This window comes from Bubalus kerabau, chromosome X (genome assembly GCF_029407905.1).
Source record: "Bubalus kerabau isolate K-KA32 ecotype Philippines breed swamp buffalo chromosome X, PCC_UOA_SB_1v2, whole genome shotgun sequence".
Lineage (NCBI taxonomy): Eukaryota > Metazoa > Chordata > Mammalia > Artiodactyla > Bovidae > Bubalus > Bubalus kerabau.
Window position 1 is genome coordinate 46,748,472 of NC_073647.1, and position 20,362 is coordinate 46,768,833.

Sequence of the window (20,362 nt, forward strand, 5' to 3'; positions counted from 1 at the left end):
ACTTCCTAAAGGCAGCTTTCCATCCTGTCCAAAGTTAATGCACAGGTTTCTCAGAGACAGAGGAGGCTGCCCAGCAGGGCAAGAAGCACCAGCAGCAGCACAAAGCCCTTTCTGCTCATCTCCTCTACCTGCATTTCCTATTGGTCCTTGAGAAGTGTGCTATGAAGGCAAGTCAACCATGTGAGCCTAATGCTGCTGAGCTTCTGGTGGCATTGCCTGTATCTCAAAACCAGAGACTCCTGAATCACGTTAACCTTCCAGAATTATGTGGGTCGAACAAGGTTTTCTGGGGCTGTACTGGGAGACTGCACAGGGCTCCAGATGTCCTGAAACAAGATGGTGGACAGGTTTCCAGAATTACAAACTAGTGAATACACGTGCTTGCCAAGGGTCCTTCTTTTTAGCTCTAGGTTCCACCCATTTCTACCACAGAAGACCATGGTTGGTACCAAAAGACACCACATCCTGAGGCTGTTTGGCAGATGGTGGGGTGTGTAGTTATCCAGGTTGACCTGGGGCTGGCCCTCGGTCCTGCCTGTCCCAGGAAGGGCATCCCTCTAGGCTGAAGGCTGGAGGAAGGTAACACATCCTCTACCCCTGGGCCTCTGGCCGCCCTCTGAAAGGGTTCACTCTTAAGCGACTAGGATCACTTGTTCCTAATGCTTTGTCCAAAAGCCTTGGGGGCCACAAGAGTTTACAGATTTAGAAATCATTGACAGGGACACAAAGATCATCAACACTCCGGCAGGGGGTGGCAAACACTGACATGGCAGCAGTGAACCATGTGACTGTTAATACCAAGTGGGCTCAGTTCAGTTCAGTTCAGTCACTCAGTCGTGTCCAACTCTTTGCGATGCCATGAAGCGCAGGACACCAGGCCTCCCTGTCCATTATCAACTCCCGGAGTTTACCCAAACTCATGTCCATCGAGTCGGTGATGCCATCCAACCATCTCATCCTCTGTTGTCCCCTTCTCCTCCTTGCCCCAATCCCTCCCAGCATCACGGTCTTTTCCAATGAGTTAACACTTCACATGAGGTGGCCAAAGTATTGGAGTTTCAGTTTCAGCATCAGTCCTTCCAATGAACACCCAGGACTGATCTCCTTTAGGATGAACTGGTTGGATCTCCTTGCAGTCCAAGGGACTCTTAAGAGTCTTCTCCAACACCACAGTTCAAAACACGTGTATACCTGTGGTGGATTCATGTTGATGTATGGCAAAACCAATACAATACTGCAAAGTAATTAGCCTCCAATTAAAATAAATAAATTTATAATTAAAAAAAAAGCATCAATTCTTCAGTGATCAGCTTTCTTCACAGTCCACTTCTCACATCCATACGTGACCACTGGAAAAACAATAGCCTTTACTAGACGGACCTTTGTTGGCAAAGTAATGTCTCTGCTTTTTAATATGCTATCTAGGTTGGCCATAAATTTCCTTCCAAGGAGTAAGTGTCTTTTAATTTTATGGCTGCAATCACCATCTGCAGTGATTTTGGAGCCCCCCAAAATAAATTCTGACACTCTTTCCACTGTTTCCCCATCTATTTCCCATGAAGTGATGAGACCAGATGCCATGATCTTAGTTTTCTCAATGTTGAGCTTTAAGCCAACTTTTTCACTCTCCTCTTTCACTTTCATTAAGAAGTTTTTTAGTTCCTCTTCACTTTCTGCCATCAGGGTGGTGTCATCTGCATATCTTAGGTTATTGATATTTCCCCCGGCACTCTTGATTCCAGCTTGTGCTTCTTCCAGCCCAGCGTTTCTCATGATATACTCTGCATATAGGTTAAATAAGCAGGGTGACAATATACAGCCTTGATGTACTCACTCCTTTTCCTATTTGGAACCAGTCTGTTGTTCCATGTCCAGTTCTAACTGTTGCTCCCTGACCTGCATACAGATTTCTCAAGAGGCAGGTCAGGTGGTCTGGTATGCCCATCTCTTTCAGAATTTTCCACAATTTATTGTGATCCACACAGTCAAAGGCTTTGGCATAGTCAATAAATTTGGCCATGGCGTACAGAATGAAGCAGGGCAAAGGCTAAGAAAGTTTTGCCAAGAGAACTCACTGGTCATAGCAAACACCCTCTTCCAACAAGACAAGAGAAGACTCTATACATGAACATCACCAGATGGTCAACACTGAAATCAGATTGATTATATTCTTTGCAGCCGAAGATGGAAAAGTGCTGGGGTCCAGTCCTGGTGGATCCAGGGAAATTCAAAGGGGAGACAGCTTCGGCGAACTGGATACAATACCTTTAATTAAATATTGATTAGAGGTATAAAGAGTAATAGAATAAGGATAGCTCAGTAGGAAAATTCAGTGGAGAAAAGAGGCTGAATAACTTGGTTTATGTGGAAAGCTAATAAAATACCAAAATAAGGAATTTATGTCACCTACATAGGCCACAGGCGTCCTCCCATTCTCCCAAAGGAGAGGAGACACTAAGGCCTCCCCAGTCAGATCTTACAAGCCCAGGCATAATTAGTAGGCTTGACGAGCCTCCACATTCCAGATGGGGATTCAACCAGAAGGTGAGAGAAAGAATGACATGGGGAGACCAGTCTTTCGAGGAACTGATCCCATTTTTTTTATTTTTCCAGAGTCTGTTTTTATACACTGAGATGTTATACAAAAGTCACGCGGGGTCAGCAGTCCTGACTTTTATTAAAGTCAGGTGCTTCACACAGATGTATACAGAGGTCTTAGGGATGTTACATCATCTTCTGGCCAGGGGGCCTGCTGACAATTTATGACCCTCTCCTTGTGACAGTGGTCAGTCTACCAGAACACTTATTTCTCCAGGGGTGATTATTCTTAAAACAGATGCCACCTTCCGAAGGTACCAGATAAAGTTACATTCCTATAGGGTGAGGGTGCAGTGGGTTTTAATTAAGGAAAGGATTTGCTTAGGTCTGACGTGATTAATATCAAAGGTTAATACTTATTTCTTCTATATATTCATTAATGTGTATAAGGGCAGGGGATGTGGAGACTTAGCAGCAAACATTGGCTTAACAAATGAAAAACCCTTCACCAATACAATTTCTAATCAGCCCACTATACTATACTAATAGTTTTCTAACTTCTCTAAAGAACCTATTTTTAGAAGGTTTAAAGCATCTCGTGCCTCTCACAGTTGAGAGGCTGTGAACAATCACATGTGGCCGGAGAAGCCTGTCAGGCAGGCTAGAGAACCTTCAGAGGAGTTTGTAGGTTGAAACACTCCTATCACGCCCAGGAATTATTATTAACTGGAGCTCTTAAGTTAACTCCTTCTCTGAAAGAGGTGGTGGGGGACAGCCCCCCGTAAAGTCAGAGGTGTAGGTGAGAGCACAAGGTAGTAAAGTAGGCAGACTCTAGATTTGGGGGTAGATGCTCGAGAATTTCCAGGGGGACTCCTGAGGCTCGATACCATCTTTGCGTATGTCAAGGCTCCTTCCTCATGACCTTTGCCACAGGTGGAGTTCCTCACGCCAACTTCCAGCAGAAAAGCACTATACAGTCAGCAAAAACAAGACTGGGAGCTGACTGTGGCTCAGATCATGAACTCCTTATTGCCAAGTCCAGACTTAAATTGAAGAAAGTAGGGAAAACCACTAGACCATGCAGTTATGACCTAAATCAAATCCCTTATGATTATACACTGGAAGTGAGAAATAGATTTAAGGGACTAGATCTGATAGACAGAGTGCCTGATGAACTATGGACAGAGGCTCGTGACATTGTACAGGAGACAGAGATCAAGACCATCCCCAAGAAACAGATGTGCGAAAAAGCAAAATGGCTGTCTGAGGAGGCCTTACAAATAGCCGTGAAAAGAAGAGAAGTGAAAAGCAAAGGAGAAAAGGAAAGATAATAAGCATCTGAATGCAGAGTTCCAAAGAATAGCAAGGAGAGATAAGAAAGCCTTCCTCGGTGATCAATGCAAAGAAATAGAGGAAAACAACAGAATGGGAAAGACTAGGGATCTCTTCAAGAAAATTAGAGATACAAAGGGAACATTTCATGAAAATATAGGCTCAATAAAGGACATACATGGTATGGACCTAAGAGAAGCAGAAGGTATTAAGAAGAGGTGGAAAGAATACACAGAAGAACCAAGTGAGCTACATAGGAAAAATTAGGGATACTATAAATAGCTTCTTTGTATCATCCATTCTTGGTTTTACTACCAAAAGTGTTTAGGTGAAGATGGTGAAAATACTTGGGTGCTGAAGTGTTCTGGGTGATGGAATGGTAGAAAGCAGGTCATGGACCTGAGGTAGCAGGCAGATGTTGTCTCCTGCACAGTTCAGGGAAGAGGCTCCCAGCTTCATGGATTCCTAGTCCTGCTACAGCCCCCAGTTCACAAAGCCTGGCAGTTTGACTCAGCTCACAGTGCCTTCTGTCTCAGGGGCCACTATATACATCTTTGCTCAAAATCCACCGATGGCCCTCAAGTCCCAACCCAGGCCACATCCTATAGAACCTTTGGCACTAGGGGCCAATGCTGTCCATGTTATCCTCCTTTCCGAATTGGAGGCTCTTCACTGTCTCCCTGTCTCCCAGCTGCAGACTTCAAGGTACACACCTGCATTCCCACTCATTCTGGGGAAAGCTCTCTTTGCAAGAGATGCCTCTTCAACCACTACTCAGAGTAGGTGCTTTCTGGTTTACAGATTGCTTTTGTGTGAATCATCCCGTGACTGCCTCACTCCCATCAGATACACCGACAAATAGGATTACTCCTAATGGGGACATTTCACACTGTGCTCATCCTTCAGATAAAGAAATGGAGACTCAGAGAGGGAGTGATTTGCTGAGACTCACGCTCCAGCGATGGTGGTGCTAGGGACCAATCCAGGTTTGACATGGCAGGGCAGAGTGTCTGCTTCCTCCTACACTGCCTCTGTGGAGGACCAGAGCCTGCCCAGCCTATCAGGCATGCAGCCTTGCCTCTGCAGGCAATGGATGAAACTTCACAGCACATCAAAATCCCTAGAAATCCTTTGCCAAAAATCCCTCAGGGAACCTATACATATAGTGTCAGGCTGGGGGCCCTCTACAAGCTCACCTGCTCCAGCTACACACCTGGGCTCAGTTCCCTCCATGGGTCTGACACTTCTGGGGGCCCCTCCCCCATTTCCCAGCCAAGGAGACCCTCTTCACTATAAGCCCCAGGGCAGACGGCCCTCCCGCCTGAAAAGCCCTCCATGGTCCCTCGATGTGAGTCAGGGGTGGGTTCCCCATGCTTCATGTTCTCCAAACTCTGCCTCGTTTCAGGCTCTGTGCTTTACAGGTCTGTCTGGAAGATGTGCTCCAGCCTTTCCAGTCCTCTGCCCTGAGTGATGCAGGTGTGAGTGGACATGTGACGCCTTGCACAGTGGAGGAGCCTCTTGCAGGATGGGTGTCCTTGGACTTGAATGCGCTTTGTCTTGTGAGATCTGGCACCCAGACCTGCCCTCTCCCATCAGGCTGTGCTTACATGAGGGCTAGCAGGTGGCCGGGTGGCCAGTGCACTGGAAGCAGTTCTGCCCAACCCAGCAATTGTCTGATGTAAAAGATGCCAAGAGATCCTCCCACTGGGCTGTGTGCAGGGCAGAGCATGGTGCCACACGGGCAAGGGCAGTTGGTGTCCTGTGTGTACACACAGCCACTGCTTGGGCAACAATTCCTGATTTCAGTTTTCCTGCTTGATCAATACCAATCATGAGGTCTCAGGCACTGTGAAGGCGCGACCACCAAGTCCCACTGTGGACTCTTCCAATGCCTGTCTGTGCTCTGCACCTCCCAATGGGCTGGCAGGAACTGTCAGGTCAACATCGCAGGTGATGGGATGCCCTGCCCTACCATGTCTGCTCCCTGTCCCCTTGGTGGTAAGTCCCCAGCCAGCCTCCAGCACCAACTCCCTACCCTCCCCACCCCCGGGGAACAGCCTCACAAAGGACCCATCCTGAGAAGGCTGGCCCTGGAGTGGTCTGAGGAGAGGTGGCAAGATGGGGCCTTGGTACAGGGTTGACATCCCCGGCCCCACGGGTTATAAGGACCCATCCTGGGAGTAGCCTGTGTGCACTCAGCCCTGGGCTCAAGGCCACAGCCCAGCTGCTAGAACTTGTGCTGGGCTGGCAGGGGGAGAGGAATTCCCTGGCAAGTGAGAAGATCCAGGTGTGTGGAATGTGGTGGGGGCGGAATAGAGGGGAGTGACTTCTTTGCTTTGCTGTCTCTAGGGTGATGACCAACCTAGGATGAAGAACAGTGAGGACCAATGTTGGGGCAGGCAGAGTCTTCCCAGTAGCTGACAAAGCTTTAGGCAGTGGACAAACATCAGTCCAGGAGTCAACAGGTGTGGCTGAACCTCAAAGACACTGAACGTTCCACCAAGGCAGGATTGACCCACTGGCATTGGATGTCCTCTCGGGAAAACATGCATCACTGACATGAAGGCCAGAGAGACTGGGAGGCAGGCCCCAGAAGACTGGGACATCCAAGACGTCTCTGAACTTCGGAGCCTGCAACAGCAGCCCACCTCTCCCAACCCATAAAGAGCTGGTGCCCCCACCCTCAAGGGAGCAAACTGGACCAGAGGCCTCCCTCACTGGTGCCCTCCATCCCAGGAAGCAGGGGAGCTGGCTGCCCTGATCTGTGGCAGGACACACGGCACTACCATGATGAGAACCAAGGAAGCATGGGAAGAGCTGGTCACCTACTGTCCGGCCGCCAAGCAGAGTGAAGTCACTGTCCAACACAGGTCAGGCTTACCAGGCCTGGTGATGGAGGAGATGGATGACACACCCCTCCATCCATCCCTGCTGCCCAGGGACTACAGCAGAGGTCGTGGGGTTGCACTGAGCTGCCAGGAGCCAGGGACCATGATGAGGGCTGCCACCTCCCAGGAGGCAGGAGCCACAGAGGAGGGAAGGTGGTCCACACAACGCAGCCTCTCAGAGCTTTGATAGGTCGGCAACCAACCAAGGTACAGTCCAAAATGACACTGAGGCCAAAGGCAGCCACCCCAGTAAACAGGTCAAGATCCCTCGCCCAGGTTGGGCCCCTGAGCCAGTTCTCAGGTCTGCAACTGAGGAACAGGGATGGGGAAGGTCCCTGGGAGAAGGACGCTGCAGCACCACAGCAAACAGACATGGGAACAACCCTAGCCCCTCCCAAAGGGACCTCGGGCACTGAGATGGTGAACCCACACAGGCAGGTGGGACCACCAGAGGAGTGGAGGTTGCCAGACACAGGGTCAACTTGACACCAACTTGAGAGACATAGTTAACTCTGACTCTGTGGCCCCTTCGGGACGACCCCCTGGGATGGGATTTCTGGGCACAGGGGCTCAATGGTCAAGGGACACAGGGCCAGTCCCCAGGATTCATCAGTCGGTCTTGAGCTGCGAGGGCCTGGAGGCCTGGAATGCAATATCCCCCAAAGCCAGGTCCAGGGCTTAGTGAGACATCTGTTGAGGACTCCTTCAGAACCTGGGGGAACGTGTGATGTAAGGAAAAGATGGTAAGGCTGAACGGAAACCCTGCATGAACTCCAGTGAGTAAAAGAGAAATGCGCAGAAAAAGAGAGGGGATACACGCCCCGCTCATGAACTGAAGAACCTGCTCACCTCTGGGGGCAACTCATGGGCATCCTCTGCTCCTGACCCCTCACACCCACTCTGTGCTTGGCCAAGTCACCATGGTGGGCACACTAGTACTCAAAGGATAGCTGGACAGGTCTCCCACCCAGAGCACGAGTATTCCCTCACTGATGTCCTCTCACCGTGGGTATGGGATGAAAATGCACACTCCAGTCCGCCCTCCCTGTTCCTTGTCCTTGCAAACTAAACAGCTGGATCCATTCTGTGAGCCGCAGCGTGGTGTCTGGAAGTCCCCTCCAGTGCTGGTGGGCGTGGCACCTGGGTCATGGCCATCCTGCCCAGATGGAGGACAGTGAAGAGCACATACACCCCAGAATTTGGGAGTGATGGACACATGCAAACCAGCATCTCCCACTTCCGTGTCAAACGTGATGTAAAGGCCTGTGATGTGAATGAGAGCAGGGCAGCAACAGAGGCTCACAGAAGCTTCCCCGGTCCCCCTGAGTGGTGCCCCATCCCCTAGGCAATCAGTACCCTGAGCAGCAGCAACAGAGTGGCCATCCGTGTCCACAGGTCATATGTGTGCCATGTCCTCTCAAAGAACTGCAGCAGAAGTGAGATGAAACCAGAAACTCGTCCGGTTCTCAGGCTGTCCCCTCCATCTGGGCTGTATGCAAAGAGGTGTGGTCAATGGGAGCTGCCCTGGGGACAGAGGGGAAGTAGGTCTGCTTGACCTCCTGGAGCTACACAGCTGCCCCTGGGTTTGTCCCGCGTGTGGGAGTCCAAGGCCCAGAAACCAAGCTAGGCAGGGACCGAGGAACTGACATGGAGGTGAAGGAGCCCTCTCTCATGGGCAGAGTGCTGGTCACCAGGGCAGGATCTCCTTGAGGACTGCTTGCCCCAGGTGCCAAGCCTGGGGGTGGATGGCAACCCCCAGTGGAAGGACCTGACAGACACTTGCTGACCTGCGGGGCACTTACAGCTCCGAGACACCAGGCGAATACTGAGTCCATTGCTAGCCTGAAAACAGAAGAGAACGAATCTGCAATACAAACACCAGGGCGGGATGAGTGTCCAGACCCCAAAAGAAGTGCCCACAACTCAGCACAGAAAGGACACACAGCTCAGTGGAGATATGGGCAACAGGCATTTCAGAGAGGAAACCACATTGGCCAAGGAGGACATGAGGGAAACCAAGAATCTGTGTCAAGCCCTTCCAGGTCAGCGCTGTCTGCAAACGCACAACAGGAGCAAAGTAGAACCCTCACCAAGCCTCAGAGACCCAGGTGGGGAAGGAGGCAGCACCCCCTGTGGATCAGTCTACACATCTGGGCACATGAGGATAACTGGTGCCAGCAGCAGGGATGGGGCAGGTGTGGAGAAATGCCACGGAGCAGGGCCTCACAGCTGCCTCCATCAGCAGCCACACATCATAGGTGTCCAGTTCACTGGGCAAGGTCTAGTTCATAACCAGGATGCAGAAAGAACAGCAGCAGCCTACCTACCATTCACAGGATCCTCCCTCATGATCTGAGACCACTACCAGGAGGTTCTGGGGTGTATGCAGGTAGCTGATAACCACTCTTGGGGCAAGGATTGGGGCACCAGCATGAGGGAATTGGGTGTGGTATTCGCTCGGGTCCCTGCAGCACTGAGGCCTCAAATCCAGGAGGCAGCCTCTGCCCCTCAATTCATAGCCGGGAGAGTTCTGCAAGGAGAGAGCATGCTAGAAGGGAAAGTACTGCTCGGAATAACATTCCCATGGCAGCAGTCACATGGGTGCCTGGCTAATGGGAACCAGTGAGACATCCACCCTGCCTTCCTGGGACTTGGTGACCCTTGGCAGTCCAGACTTGTGCACAGCAGCCACAGTCTGGATGGAAGAACAGGGCAAAGGCTTCAACAGGAAGATGCAGGGTGCCCCAGGACTACCAGATGAAAGCACGTGACACTCGGGCAGATGGAAAAGGGATGTTAGAGCTGGGCTTGGAAGGAGGACAGTAGGTTGTCAGGACAAGAGCAGCCAGCAGTCCAGGGGCAGGAACTGCACGATCTGAAGTGTGGGGTCCCAGATGTACTCTGCACAGAACCCAGGGCCAGCACAGCCATCCAGAGTGCTGGGAAATGAGGAAGGAGACCTGGGACCACAGGAAGCCCCCCAGGGCACCATGGATGGGTTGGGGCTTGGGCTCAGCTGTACTTCCCATCCAGGGTTGAGGACAGATGTGTGTGCGGTGTGACACACATCGACAGAATCGATAGTGGAAGAGGAGAGACAAGAGGGGTCCAAGCTGGTGGGGGCAGCCTAGGCTGACTGCACTGGCCCCAGGCCATGAGGCCTGAGCTCAACTAGTAGCAGTGGGGACAGGAAGAGGAGCATTTACTGTGATCAGGCACTTGGGAGGCAGGGACACAGCCAGGGCAGCGCTCAGGAGCACAATCAGGTGATTGCCCTGGGTGGGCTGAGCCCCCAGACAAGAGGTAGAGTTCAGGAAACAGTTTTGAAGCCAAAGCTGCCTTTCTCTGAGACATTGCAGGTCCCAGGGGCAGCAGGTAACACAGGGAGGATTTTCTTCCGCATCTGCAAAAAAACAGATAGACTGTTGCTCAGCACTGGGCCAACAGTCCCAGGGTGGCTTGGAGGGGAGACAGCCTGGGTTTTCAGCCCAGAGATGGGGAACTCTACCCAGAGGTCGTGCCTCTCTCTGCTTCCCTGGCGCCTGGGGTCCACTCTGAAGCTCAGATGCAGTCACTGAAGACACTGGGTCATGGTCACTTTGACTCTTGCCAATTCTCACGGACTGGACGCCTATGGCAAGGACTCAAAAGGGCACAGTCTGGCCTCTGCCATGAAGCTGGACAGGCCCACTCTCCGTGGGTTTCCTGGGCCCACAGCTCCATCCTTGTCAGCCACGCCCTGCCTCTGGTGGCTCCACCCCACCCAGAGCCATGCCCAAACCCCGCCCCAGCCCCAGCCTAGCCCCTTTCTGTCCCAGTCCCGCCCTGCCCCAGCCCTGAGTTGAGTCCTTCTCCAGAATCTCCACCTCAGCTCCGTCTTTCCCACACCCTTCCTCCCACACTGCTCCTCCCACCTCCTCCCCCTCTCTTCCACCAGGCCGCTCACTTCCTGGTCCTCCTCTGGGTCCTGCTTCAGGCTGCTGGTCTCGAGGCTCCTCCCTGCCTGACCTTCCAGGTGCCTCAGAGCCTGACGGATCTTAGTTTGTCTCCTAGTGGACAGGCCGGTGAGGGAATGCACCTTTGTTCGTACTTGTGTATCTTTGTAACTGCGTGCCTATGTGAGTAATGGCAGCCATACACACCGGAAATGACAGGTGTCAGTGTTTGTGGGCACGATGCGACTGAAGCCAGCCAGTGCTGTCAGCTGTCTCGGTCCTAGTGGCGGACCACTGTCCTGCCTGGTGGCCGCAGCGCAACCATCCCAAAGTGCCCACGACTCGCTCTGCTTGCAGGAAGGCGGGACCTGCCTCGTGCGTAGATGGTACCTCCAGGCAGGGGTTTCCAGGCTCTGGGACCAGGAGTGCCTGCCAGGAGGCCAAGCTGGACTTTCTGGCCCCCTCCACAGCACAGTACCCCCCCCCCACCACTGCTTTCTTTCCACATGTGCATCCCAGCAATGCCCTGGGACACATGGGAAGATGCCCCAGACCTGCCATCCAACCTCTTACCCCGCCCCTGGACTATGACCTAACACTAGCCCCACCCTCCCGCTGGAAGTCGCCCCCCACTCCCCGACACTGCAGGGCTCAGCTGCTTGTCCACAGTTCCCTTCTTGGTGGGGCCCAACCAGGAGTCCATGGAGGGCGGCCCACTGACTGTTGCGGCTCCCGGATCCTTCCAGAGTGGCAGTGTGAGGGGAGGAGTCATTTTCTCTTGTTCTTTGTGGGGTCTCCTGGGCTGTAAATCACAATCACTCCTGGGGTATGGGTTTATGTGCTGCAGACTGAGACATCGTGGGGTCCCTGTCCCAGCCCGTTGAGGACAGGCCAGCTGCTGTGATGAGCAGAACCCACCCTGAGGGAACCTGCACGTGTGTTTCTCATGAGTTGGGCCCTCCTGGCACCTCGTTGTCTGAGGTCCCCGGTGAGGAGAAGACAGTGGTGGCTTGTTGTCCAAGATTGCTGTATTGTCACTGGTGACTTTCTCCCTGTTCCTCTGGTCCTCGTGCAGGGGAAGATGCCCAGTCAAGCAAACCGAAGAGTGTTTTCTCCTCTGGCCACCAAGCAGGCACCTTCTGCTTCCAGCCGTAGGAGTGCTTGCAGCCACTTCTTGCTCAGGGATTCCACCCACACAGGTGAGATTCAGAGGCTCTCAGGAGGAAGGGGTTGTATTTGCTGAGATACTGAAAGGCACAAACTGGACAAGCATGGAATCCAGTCACATACCCTAGTAGAAGACATAGCAATGGCAAAGTCCCAAGGGCCAGCCTTGTAACCAAGCCAGACCCAATGAACAGTGTAACCCTTTGTCACCCAGCACATGGGCAAACATTCAACTGAATGATGATGCTCGGGACCAGGCAGTGCATGAGGACATGACCCCCTTGCCTGTGGTTGGTGGAGTGGAAACAGGGGAAGCCTTTGTGGAAGGCTGTTTGCTGGCATGTGTCAGCACCTCGGGTGTGTGCCATGTGCACTGGGCCGCATCCTGCATGGTTCTTCAGTGAGTGTGTGGTCACATGGAGTGGCTATATTGGCAGAATGAGTTTTCCCTTCCCTTCCACCAGAAGGGAAGCATCAGTAAATTGTGGGACCCCTGACAATGGGAGGTGTAAACAGACACCGTGTAAGGGTGAAAACAGACACATGAATTTTGCAGACGTGGAGGAGTGTGCTCGAGGTGCCGGGAGTGGAGAAGCCATCCCCCACTCCCCCCTTACCTCTGTGGAGAGATGTCCCGACAGAGCTGACCCTCTGGCTTCATTTGCCAGCAGTCACATCAGGATTGCACCGGGTGGCTCATACTAGGAACCGTGTTAGTTCAGGAGGCTCGGCAGCTGAGGTCGAGATGTCAGCTGATGTTGGCTCTCATGAGGGCTGTGGAGTCTGTCCTATCTCTCCCCCCTCACTTCCAGGGCATTGCTGGCCTTGTTGGGTGTGTCTAGGCTTGGAGAGCTCCGCGTTCCTCCTCACCCCAGTTTCCCCGTGTTTCTGTCTGTCTCTAAATATGTCCTCTGTATGGGGACAGCCATCCTGTTAGAGGAGGGTCCATCCTAATGAGCTCACTTGACCCCCATCAGCTCTGTGAAGACCTTTCCTTTGTCTGTAAGGTCACACTGAGGTGCGATGTGAGTCCTCACACCCTGCAAAGGGTCTGAGGTAGGAACACACTGGAAGGTTCCAAGGATGGAAGGACGGACTTCATGGCTACCGGAGGTGAATCCAGGGGCGAGGAGAGCAGGCCAGTAGGGTAGGAGCCAGATCATGTGGGACCTTGTGGGCCTGTGAGAACTGTGGCTCTGCTGTGCCAAATGAAGGAAAGGCCCAAAAGGCCCTGGGTTGGGTGCCCCTGGGACTTTGTTCCTGTCCTCATAGCCATGTGGAAATGGAGGCCCCTTGCGAGGTGCTGAGACCCTGCAGAGGTTCAGGCTCATGGCTCTGCTCCTCTGCCTCCAGCTCCCTCCAGTGAACGGGGACCCCCATCCAGGTACAGGGAAAGAAGTGCGAATGGAGATGTGTGTGTTCAGGTCCCCTGCAGTCTATGCCTCAGTGCCACCTCAGCCATTGAATGAGGTGATGGTAACCTAGTGTATTATTTGAGGTCTGAATTCTGTGATACCTGAATGGTGCCGTCCCAGGCCCTGGTAATGACATGGAGTGCACCCATCCCATTAGTTTCTGTTCTCCTTGGTTCTTTCCCGAGGCTCTGGGCAGGGGCCGGGGCATCTGCTGACAGTGGAGGCAGTGGTATGGGAAGGGCTAGGAGGAAGGTGGCTCCCAAAGGCATGGGGAAGACACCTGGCAGGGCCATCTGAGGTCCAGGGTGCCCCAGGGCCGAGTCCAGATTGGTTAGCATGGATATGCCCTTAGCATCCCTGGGATAAGATGGGGGATGTGCAGAGCATGGGCAGTGATGGGGTTGTGGAGCTGAAGGGTGGGGTGGTGGCAGGGAGTAGGGGAAGCCAAGCCCAGGAGAACACCTGTCTGTGCTGGGAGAGGACCAGAGCCCTCTGGGCTGTGAAACCAGGGGGCTTGCCCTCCCTCTTCAGTGCTCGCAGGGTTTCAGGGCTCTCTGTCTTGGAACTCATCTTGTGCCTCTGTCCCACTGCCCCACCGTCCTTGCTGACCTCCCCACAGACTGCATGTAATGGATGGGTCCTTTGAGTCACCATCCCCCTATCAGTGGCCTGTGTGGGAAGAATGGAATGAGCCAGCTCTCTCTGACCCCTGCGTTCTGTGTCAGCAGATTTGGAGGATGCTCGGGCTCGTGGGGCTGAGGTCCAGCCCAGGGCTGTGACCTTGCAGGCCACTGAATCACACTCCTGACCTTTGTGGTTTTGTGTTTCGGCAGCCACATGAGGCCCTGGCAGCCCTAGGAGCCCTGGGAGATGAAGTTTGGCTATCTGTTCTTCCGACAGCCTTATGTGGGTTTCGTTTTAAATGGTGTCAAGAACCTGGAGATGCCATGGTGGCCCGTGCTACATGGTCACCGGCACTGTACCCTGGCCATCCACATGGTGTACCACGACTGGAAAGACTCGGGCTAGTGGGAGCTGCTGGAGCAGAGGCTCAGAATGAGCCCCACCCAGATCCAGGCCTTGCTGGGGAAAAGTTCGGCCATGGAGTGACTGTGGGAAAGTGACACCCTGTCCCCTGCTGCCCACATGGGCCCTGGCACTGCCCTGGATCTCAGCTGGGTAGTACTTGTTTGTTTTCTGTTGAACTAGTTGGCAGGGTTGGGCGTGGGGGCTGAGGTTTCTTCAGAGGGACAGCAAGGGTCCATGGGCTGGGAACTGGTGGCACAAGGTGCCTGATCACCACTCTGGGCCTCAGTCCCCGTTTGTGCTTGAGGCAGTGGCGCGTCCAGGACTGCACATGGCACTTGTCTGTGTGTATGTGTGTGTCCCCACATGTGTGTCTGTGTGCCTGGCAGAGACCATGAGAAGCAGTAAAGCACCCAGCCTGGGTTCCATCCCCACATCGCCTGAAGCTGGGCCTGAGCAAGTCCCCTGACTCCCCAGGGGTGAGGCCCCACAGCAACACCTGTCTGCTGGTAAATCCCTTGGGGACCTGATGTCTGCTGGCCCCCGCTGGGGACCTCATGCTCTGTCCCTGTGGCCTGCAGTGGGCAGACTGAAAGCTGCCCGTGTCCTGGTGGGTTCCTGGAGCACCAGGCCTCTCCCTTTCATTTCACTCCCTCCCTCGCTTGGCCTCGCCCCGAGTTCCCTTTGCCGAGGTGAGCCCTCAGCCAGAGGACCCAGTTCACCTCAGGTTCCCTCTATGATACAGTCTTAGTCTCAGGAAGGTGCAACTTTGAATGACCTTGTTCTCATTCTGTGTCCTGTCTTTGCACGCAGGTCTTGTGGTCATTGGGGGCACTTTGCTGTGCCTAGAAAACCTAGGTCCCAACCAGGTGCAGGAGCTGGAGAATCAAGCCCTGCTACCCAACCTGCGACAGAAGTACATGACTGCGCTGGCCAACCCCCGCTGGCTGCTGCAGCCTGTCCCTGGGAGAGGCAGGAAGGACATCTTCCAGGTGGACATCGCCCAGCACCTGATCCCCTTTGGGCTGGAAGCCTGTCCAGACTGGGCTTTCGAGAGGAAAGTGACCAAGAGACCAGCACATGGTAATACCATGCAGTCAGTACCATGCTCTGGACTTGCCCATCTGGTTGTGTCTGAATTGGCCCTGCACTGCAGTGCCCAGTTGGTGCGGGGCTAGGGGCAGGGACTCCCCTTGCGTGATGCTGCTCTGGACTCAGCGAGAAACTCCAGGGCTCTGAGCTCTACAAATTGATGGTGTTGCCATTCATTTTGGCCCTGCTGAGTCTGGGTGGTTGAGAGAAATGTGTTGCTAGGAAACTGGTTAGTGTTTTTCCCTCTCTGTTCTGGTCCAAATTCTTAATGTTGGAACAGTGTGTAGGGGGTGATGGGGGAAGGCCGGGGGCGGGGCTGAGCATAAGCAGGCAGAGAGGCCTGCAGGCCCAGAAACAGGCCGTGGTTTGTCCTTGCGTGTGACACTTGTCCTACTGTAAAGTGTTCCTTGGCTCTCAAATTATGTGTGTTGGAGGCAGTGCCTGGCCGCCTCACATCCAAAGATAGGCTTCTAAATACAGCCATGAGGGCAGAGTGACAAGGGCTGGTGTTCACCTTGTGGAAACCTTGTACTTGTCTTTGGCTTTGGGGTAATATGTCTGCAAGGCACTTAGTGTCTGGGGTGACCCTGCTTTCCAGTGAGCCTCTTGAGGAGGCCCCTGGATAGGGAGCTGGGATGCTCAGCTGCTGATCAGAAACTTGTGGCATCACTGGGGGATCCTTGAGGAGCCTCTTCTGCTGCAGGGTGTATGACTCATGGAAGGTGACACACCCAAGGTCAGGAGCCCAGCTGAGCCATCTGCTGAGCAGCAGGCAAGGCCCAGGGACCAGTCCATCCTGGGTTCGCCTCAGCACTCGGCTCATGGGTCAGACCCTTGGATGAGCCTGTGAAATGCTGCTGTTTCAGATGAAAATGGACCATGGGGACAAGACTGAAGATTGCCTGGGGCATGGGCTTCCAGCCTCTTCGAGCTCACCCTGTTCCATGTGTGAATACAATGGACAGATAGAAAAAACACAGACTCGTAGTTCTCATTTGATTGTTTATTTACTCCAAAGGAGTTTTGCTTGACTTTATTAGAGCCAGAAATCTATTTTTAATTATAAGAGAGTGCTTTTGAGTGTTCCTAGAGATCTGGCAGCTCAGGGATTGGGCTTGTTCTTGAGCTGCTCACAGAGGACACACTTATAATCTGAGGATTCTCCCTGTTCATCCTCCGCTTCAGGGGCCTCATCTGGTTCCATGACTAAAAGGCCCGCCATCAGGATGGAGTAACAGGTGTTGTACAAAGTCATCACCGATTCGTGTTCTGGGTACACTGGGGGGCTCTCGGGCAGTTTCCCTGGGCTGTCCCTTTCAGCAGTAGCCGAGGGCACAGATATGGCATTGCTGGATGTGCCCTCTCCAGCCGCCCTGCTGGGGCCACCCTGCTCATTGGGGAGATGGTTTCCCCCAGCCCACTTGGCTACACTGCCCACAGACCAAAGGTCAGAAAACACAAATGAGCACTGGCTGGGGGTTCTGCGAGCAGTTGGCATCCCCTTCTGGACTTTGTTGCCAGCCTTTTGGGTGAACTCGTTGTGGTAGAATTGAGGAGAGTGTCTGGTTGCCACCACTCGTTTCTTTCTCTTTGGAGTTGTTGTTGTGCCAGTGGCAGGCTGAGAAGTTGTTCTGGGGTTGCCTCTCCTCTGGATGTTCTGCAGAAGCAGAGGCTTGTCTCTCTGAAAATTGGAGTTTTGATAGATCTGAAAGGAAATGAATCACTTTAGGCATGAGAGGGGAGAAGAGCCCTTCCTCACCACCCTCATCCCCACAACAGTCCGGGACATGCCTAAGTATGAAGATAAGATCTCTTCATTCCTGGCAGCTTATGAGGCCCTAGCATGTCACTTCCTAGGGCTCGCCCAGGGCCGTCTTCACTTGAGGTGTTACTGGCCCTCCCTGACATCAAGTGGTCCCTCAGTGTCTGGAGTCACCCCCATGGATCCTGTCTAAGAGGGGTGGTGGAACACAACAGATCCTGCTTTCTCTTCTTTCCTTAACCACCCTCTCATGAGAACAACATTCTCCTGGGAAATGAAACCCATCCAGCACTCAGCTCATCTAGTCTAGTCTCCCCAAAAGGGCTTTCTATGTTACCAGGAGCTTCTTCCCTGCAGAGTGACTCGAAGGGCGGACTTTCCTGAACCCGTACAGGTTCATTTCACGGATGAAGCTCTTGATGCTGTCTGTCTCAAAGATCTGGTCCATGCCTCTGCGCTGGAGTACCTCTATCTGGAAGCGATCTGCCTCGATGACCACTGTATCTCCCTCATCGTTCCAGTGCACAGAGGTGAAGGCTGCATCCTCCACAATCCTCCAGAGCTTCCTGGGGAAGGACAGCCCAAGGATGGCGTTGTTCTCTTCCTCTTTGGCCATTTCTGGGTTCGGGCCCTGTGGGCGTGGATTGTCATGGAGGCCTGGATCTGGGCTCTTGGGCTGGTCACCCTTCTTCTCCAAAGCCTCCCCTGAATCCAGGGTTGGATCTGGGGAGGAATCACGGGTGTCCCCTGCTGCAGGCTCCCCGTCAGTTGATAGGATCAGCAGGGCTGCCCGTGACTCATGGGAACTCTGACTAGCCATGGAGCCAGTCTAGCTAAGGAGCACTATCTATCCAAGCAGCAAGTGCTCAGGGAAAACGGGCCTCAGACCATGGTCGGGGTGCCCCATAAATACTCTCTGGAGATTCTAGAATCTGGGTCATGGGACAGGCAGCCAATTAAGTGGTCAGCTTCCTTAACTGTTTCATGATGTCACAGAGGTTATGTGGAGAGGCAGCCCTGGACCTGTGTGGGGAGGGGGTCCGGGGATGGAGATGGGATCCCCAGCTTGGCTGTTGTCTGACAGTACAGAAAAGTATTTTTCAGGTTGCCTACAAGGGCTCCCTTCTGCTGCCAGGCACATTGTTTCAGGGGCCAGGCCCTGGCTGGGTTGACAAATGTGTCCCTAACTTCACTCCCCTCACTAACAACATACAGGCCTGTGGCTGGCTTCTGCTGAAGGGCCAGGCCCTAGCAAGTCCTAGGTCTGCTACCACCAAGAGAGATCACAGGAGTCAGATGGGCCCCTGGTGACTGTCCCTCCCAGAAGATGGGGTCCGTAGCAGGCTGATTTGCCTTACCTGAGTTGATGGCTCCCCCATCCTTCCCCCTCTTCTAGCTTTGTTGTCTTCTGGCTGGTGCTGCTGGTTGGTTGGTCCCGCTCAGTTGGCCCCAAAGCCAGAGTCCTGTTGTCTTGCCCCCACCGCCCCCCAGGTCGAGCTCTCCGCATAGTAGGGCTGTGCTCGAGCACAGCGGAACGACCTCATATTCCACTTGACTGTTCCCAAGCACCTGAGACACAGATTCCCCAGGATGTCGTGTGGGAGGGCAAAGCTAGGTGCTCTGCTGAGCTCACAGCCTCCCGAGCTCTGCCCACCCACAGGTATCATCCCACTGCAGATGATAGACTGTTGTCTTCAGTTTCCAATTTTTCCCATAAACACCACTTTGGTGGCCCTAGAGTATGCACTTTGGGAACACATGTGCTTTTCCCATCCCCTTCCCAGAGCCTCAGATTCAGCCTCCCTGCAGGCTGTTTCAAAAGCCCTGTTTCCTTTCCTCAGTGGGGTGGTTGGGCTTCTGCTACCCCTGGTCCTGGCAATCCATGTCCAATTTGGGTCACTTTGGGCACCTTCCCTTTGAAGGACTTGATCGGGGGCTCAAGGTACAGCCAGTTCTGTTGACAACAGCCACTTCACTGGTCCTCTCCAAGGCCAGCTCTGATCTTCCCCACCCCTGCCCCTGTCCCCACCACCACTGTGGACCTGTTCTCTGTTACCCAGATGGCAGGCCCATTGAATGATTTTATGGGTTAGGTGCTTTTCAAGGGCCATCCTTTACACACTCACTCCAAGGAACATGTCTAAGTTGTTGAGCTAGATGTGACCAAAGGAAGCCCTCGTCAACCTGTATTTGAAAAAGTATGAGAATCCGGGTGTGGGACTGGATGAAACCTGAGTGAGTCACCGGTCTTTACCACATGTGGGCAGTAGAGCAGTGGGTTTGGAGATGCGTGTTCTCTGGTATTTGTGGGCCACTGTTCTTGAAAATCACTGTGTAGGAAACAGACTGGTACCTTGGAAAGGCCCGTATTTGAGGACCCTAGGGCATTGTCTCCCAGTTCTGCCAGTAGCAGGGTCATTTTCCCTGTGTGAGGACCACAGCCTGGTATCTGAAAGGGGAGAGCTAAGAGGGTGTGGAAGAAGCTCTCCCAGAGGCCTTTCTGCCTAATGACTGGCGGCATGGATGAGATTCAGGCTTCGACTTGGGCTTCTTCATGGCCTTTCTGCTTAAAAGCAGGTTGACAAAGCTTTGCTTCCAGCCAGATCATCTGACTGGGACATGACTCTGGAGGCTATAAACGTTGGTGGGGGCCCCTGGTGGCTCCTCTGAAGGCGACAGAAGGTCCTGGTATCTGTGGGCAGCCTGACTAGCTGGTCTTTCTTGCTCCCTCCCACGCTTTGGGCCCCTCCTCACCCCCTGGGTCCTGAGGGAGCTGCCTTTTCTGGTCCCCCTCCTCCAGGAAGCACCCAGGCTCTGGCAGTGTGTTTGTGTGTCGCCAAGGGGGTCTTTGTCATCCATGGCTCGGGACACTTGTGTTGTGCGCACACAAGCCCTCCTGACTTCCAAGGCCTGCCTTTCTCTGCCTCACTCTCCTGCCCTGTACTTAGTGTCCATCCCCTGGTTTCCCCATCCCAAAGGCCCTCCAACTGCTCCCCTCCCTCACTGAAGCTTGGGAGATCTGGAGCCTCAGGGATCCACCTGTGTTCCCTTCCCTCCCATATCAGAGGAGCCTCCTGTAGGGTCTTATCCCAGTGGGAACTGGGACCATACAGTCAGGCTTTCCCTCCCTCCTGCTCAGTGATGAGCTGGTCAGCCTGGCAGGTTCAGTTGGGCAGGAGGCCCCATGGCAGCAGCTGGGACAGGGCG

General features: G+C 53.6%; 1 protein-coding gene and 1 pseudogene across 1 annotated transcript; one reads left to right on the plus strand and one right to left on the minus strand.

Moving 5' to 3' along the window:
- Window positions 1–14,145: 14,145 nt before the first annotated feature.
- LOC129639982 (EOLA-like protein) lies at window positions 14,146–15,479 on the plus strand (annotated as a pseudogene).
- A 1,016-nt stretch (window positions 15,480–16,495) lies between these two features.
- LOC129639534 (heat shock transcription factor, X-linked member 3-like) lies at window positions 16,496–17,975 on the minus strand. The gene is made up of 2 exons (XM_055564663.1): window positions 17,493–17,975; window positions 16,496–17,098 (listed from the first exon to the last, which is right to left on the minus strand). The coding sequence occupies exons 1-2, from the start codon at window positions 17,973–17,975 to the stop codon at window positions 16,496–16,498; spliced, it is 1,086 nt and encodes a 361-aa protein (XP_055420638.1).
- Window positions 17,976–20,362: the final 2,387 nt, after the last annotated feature.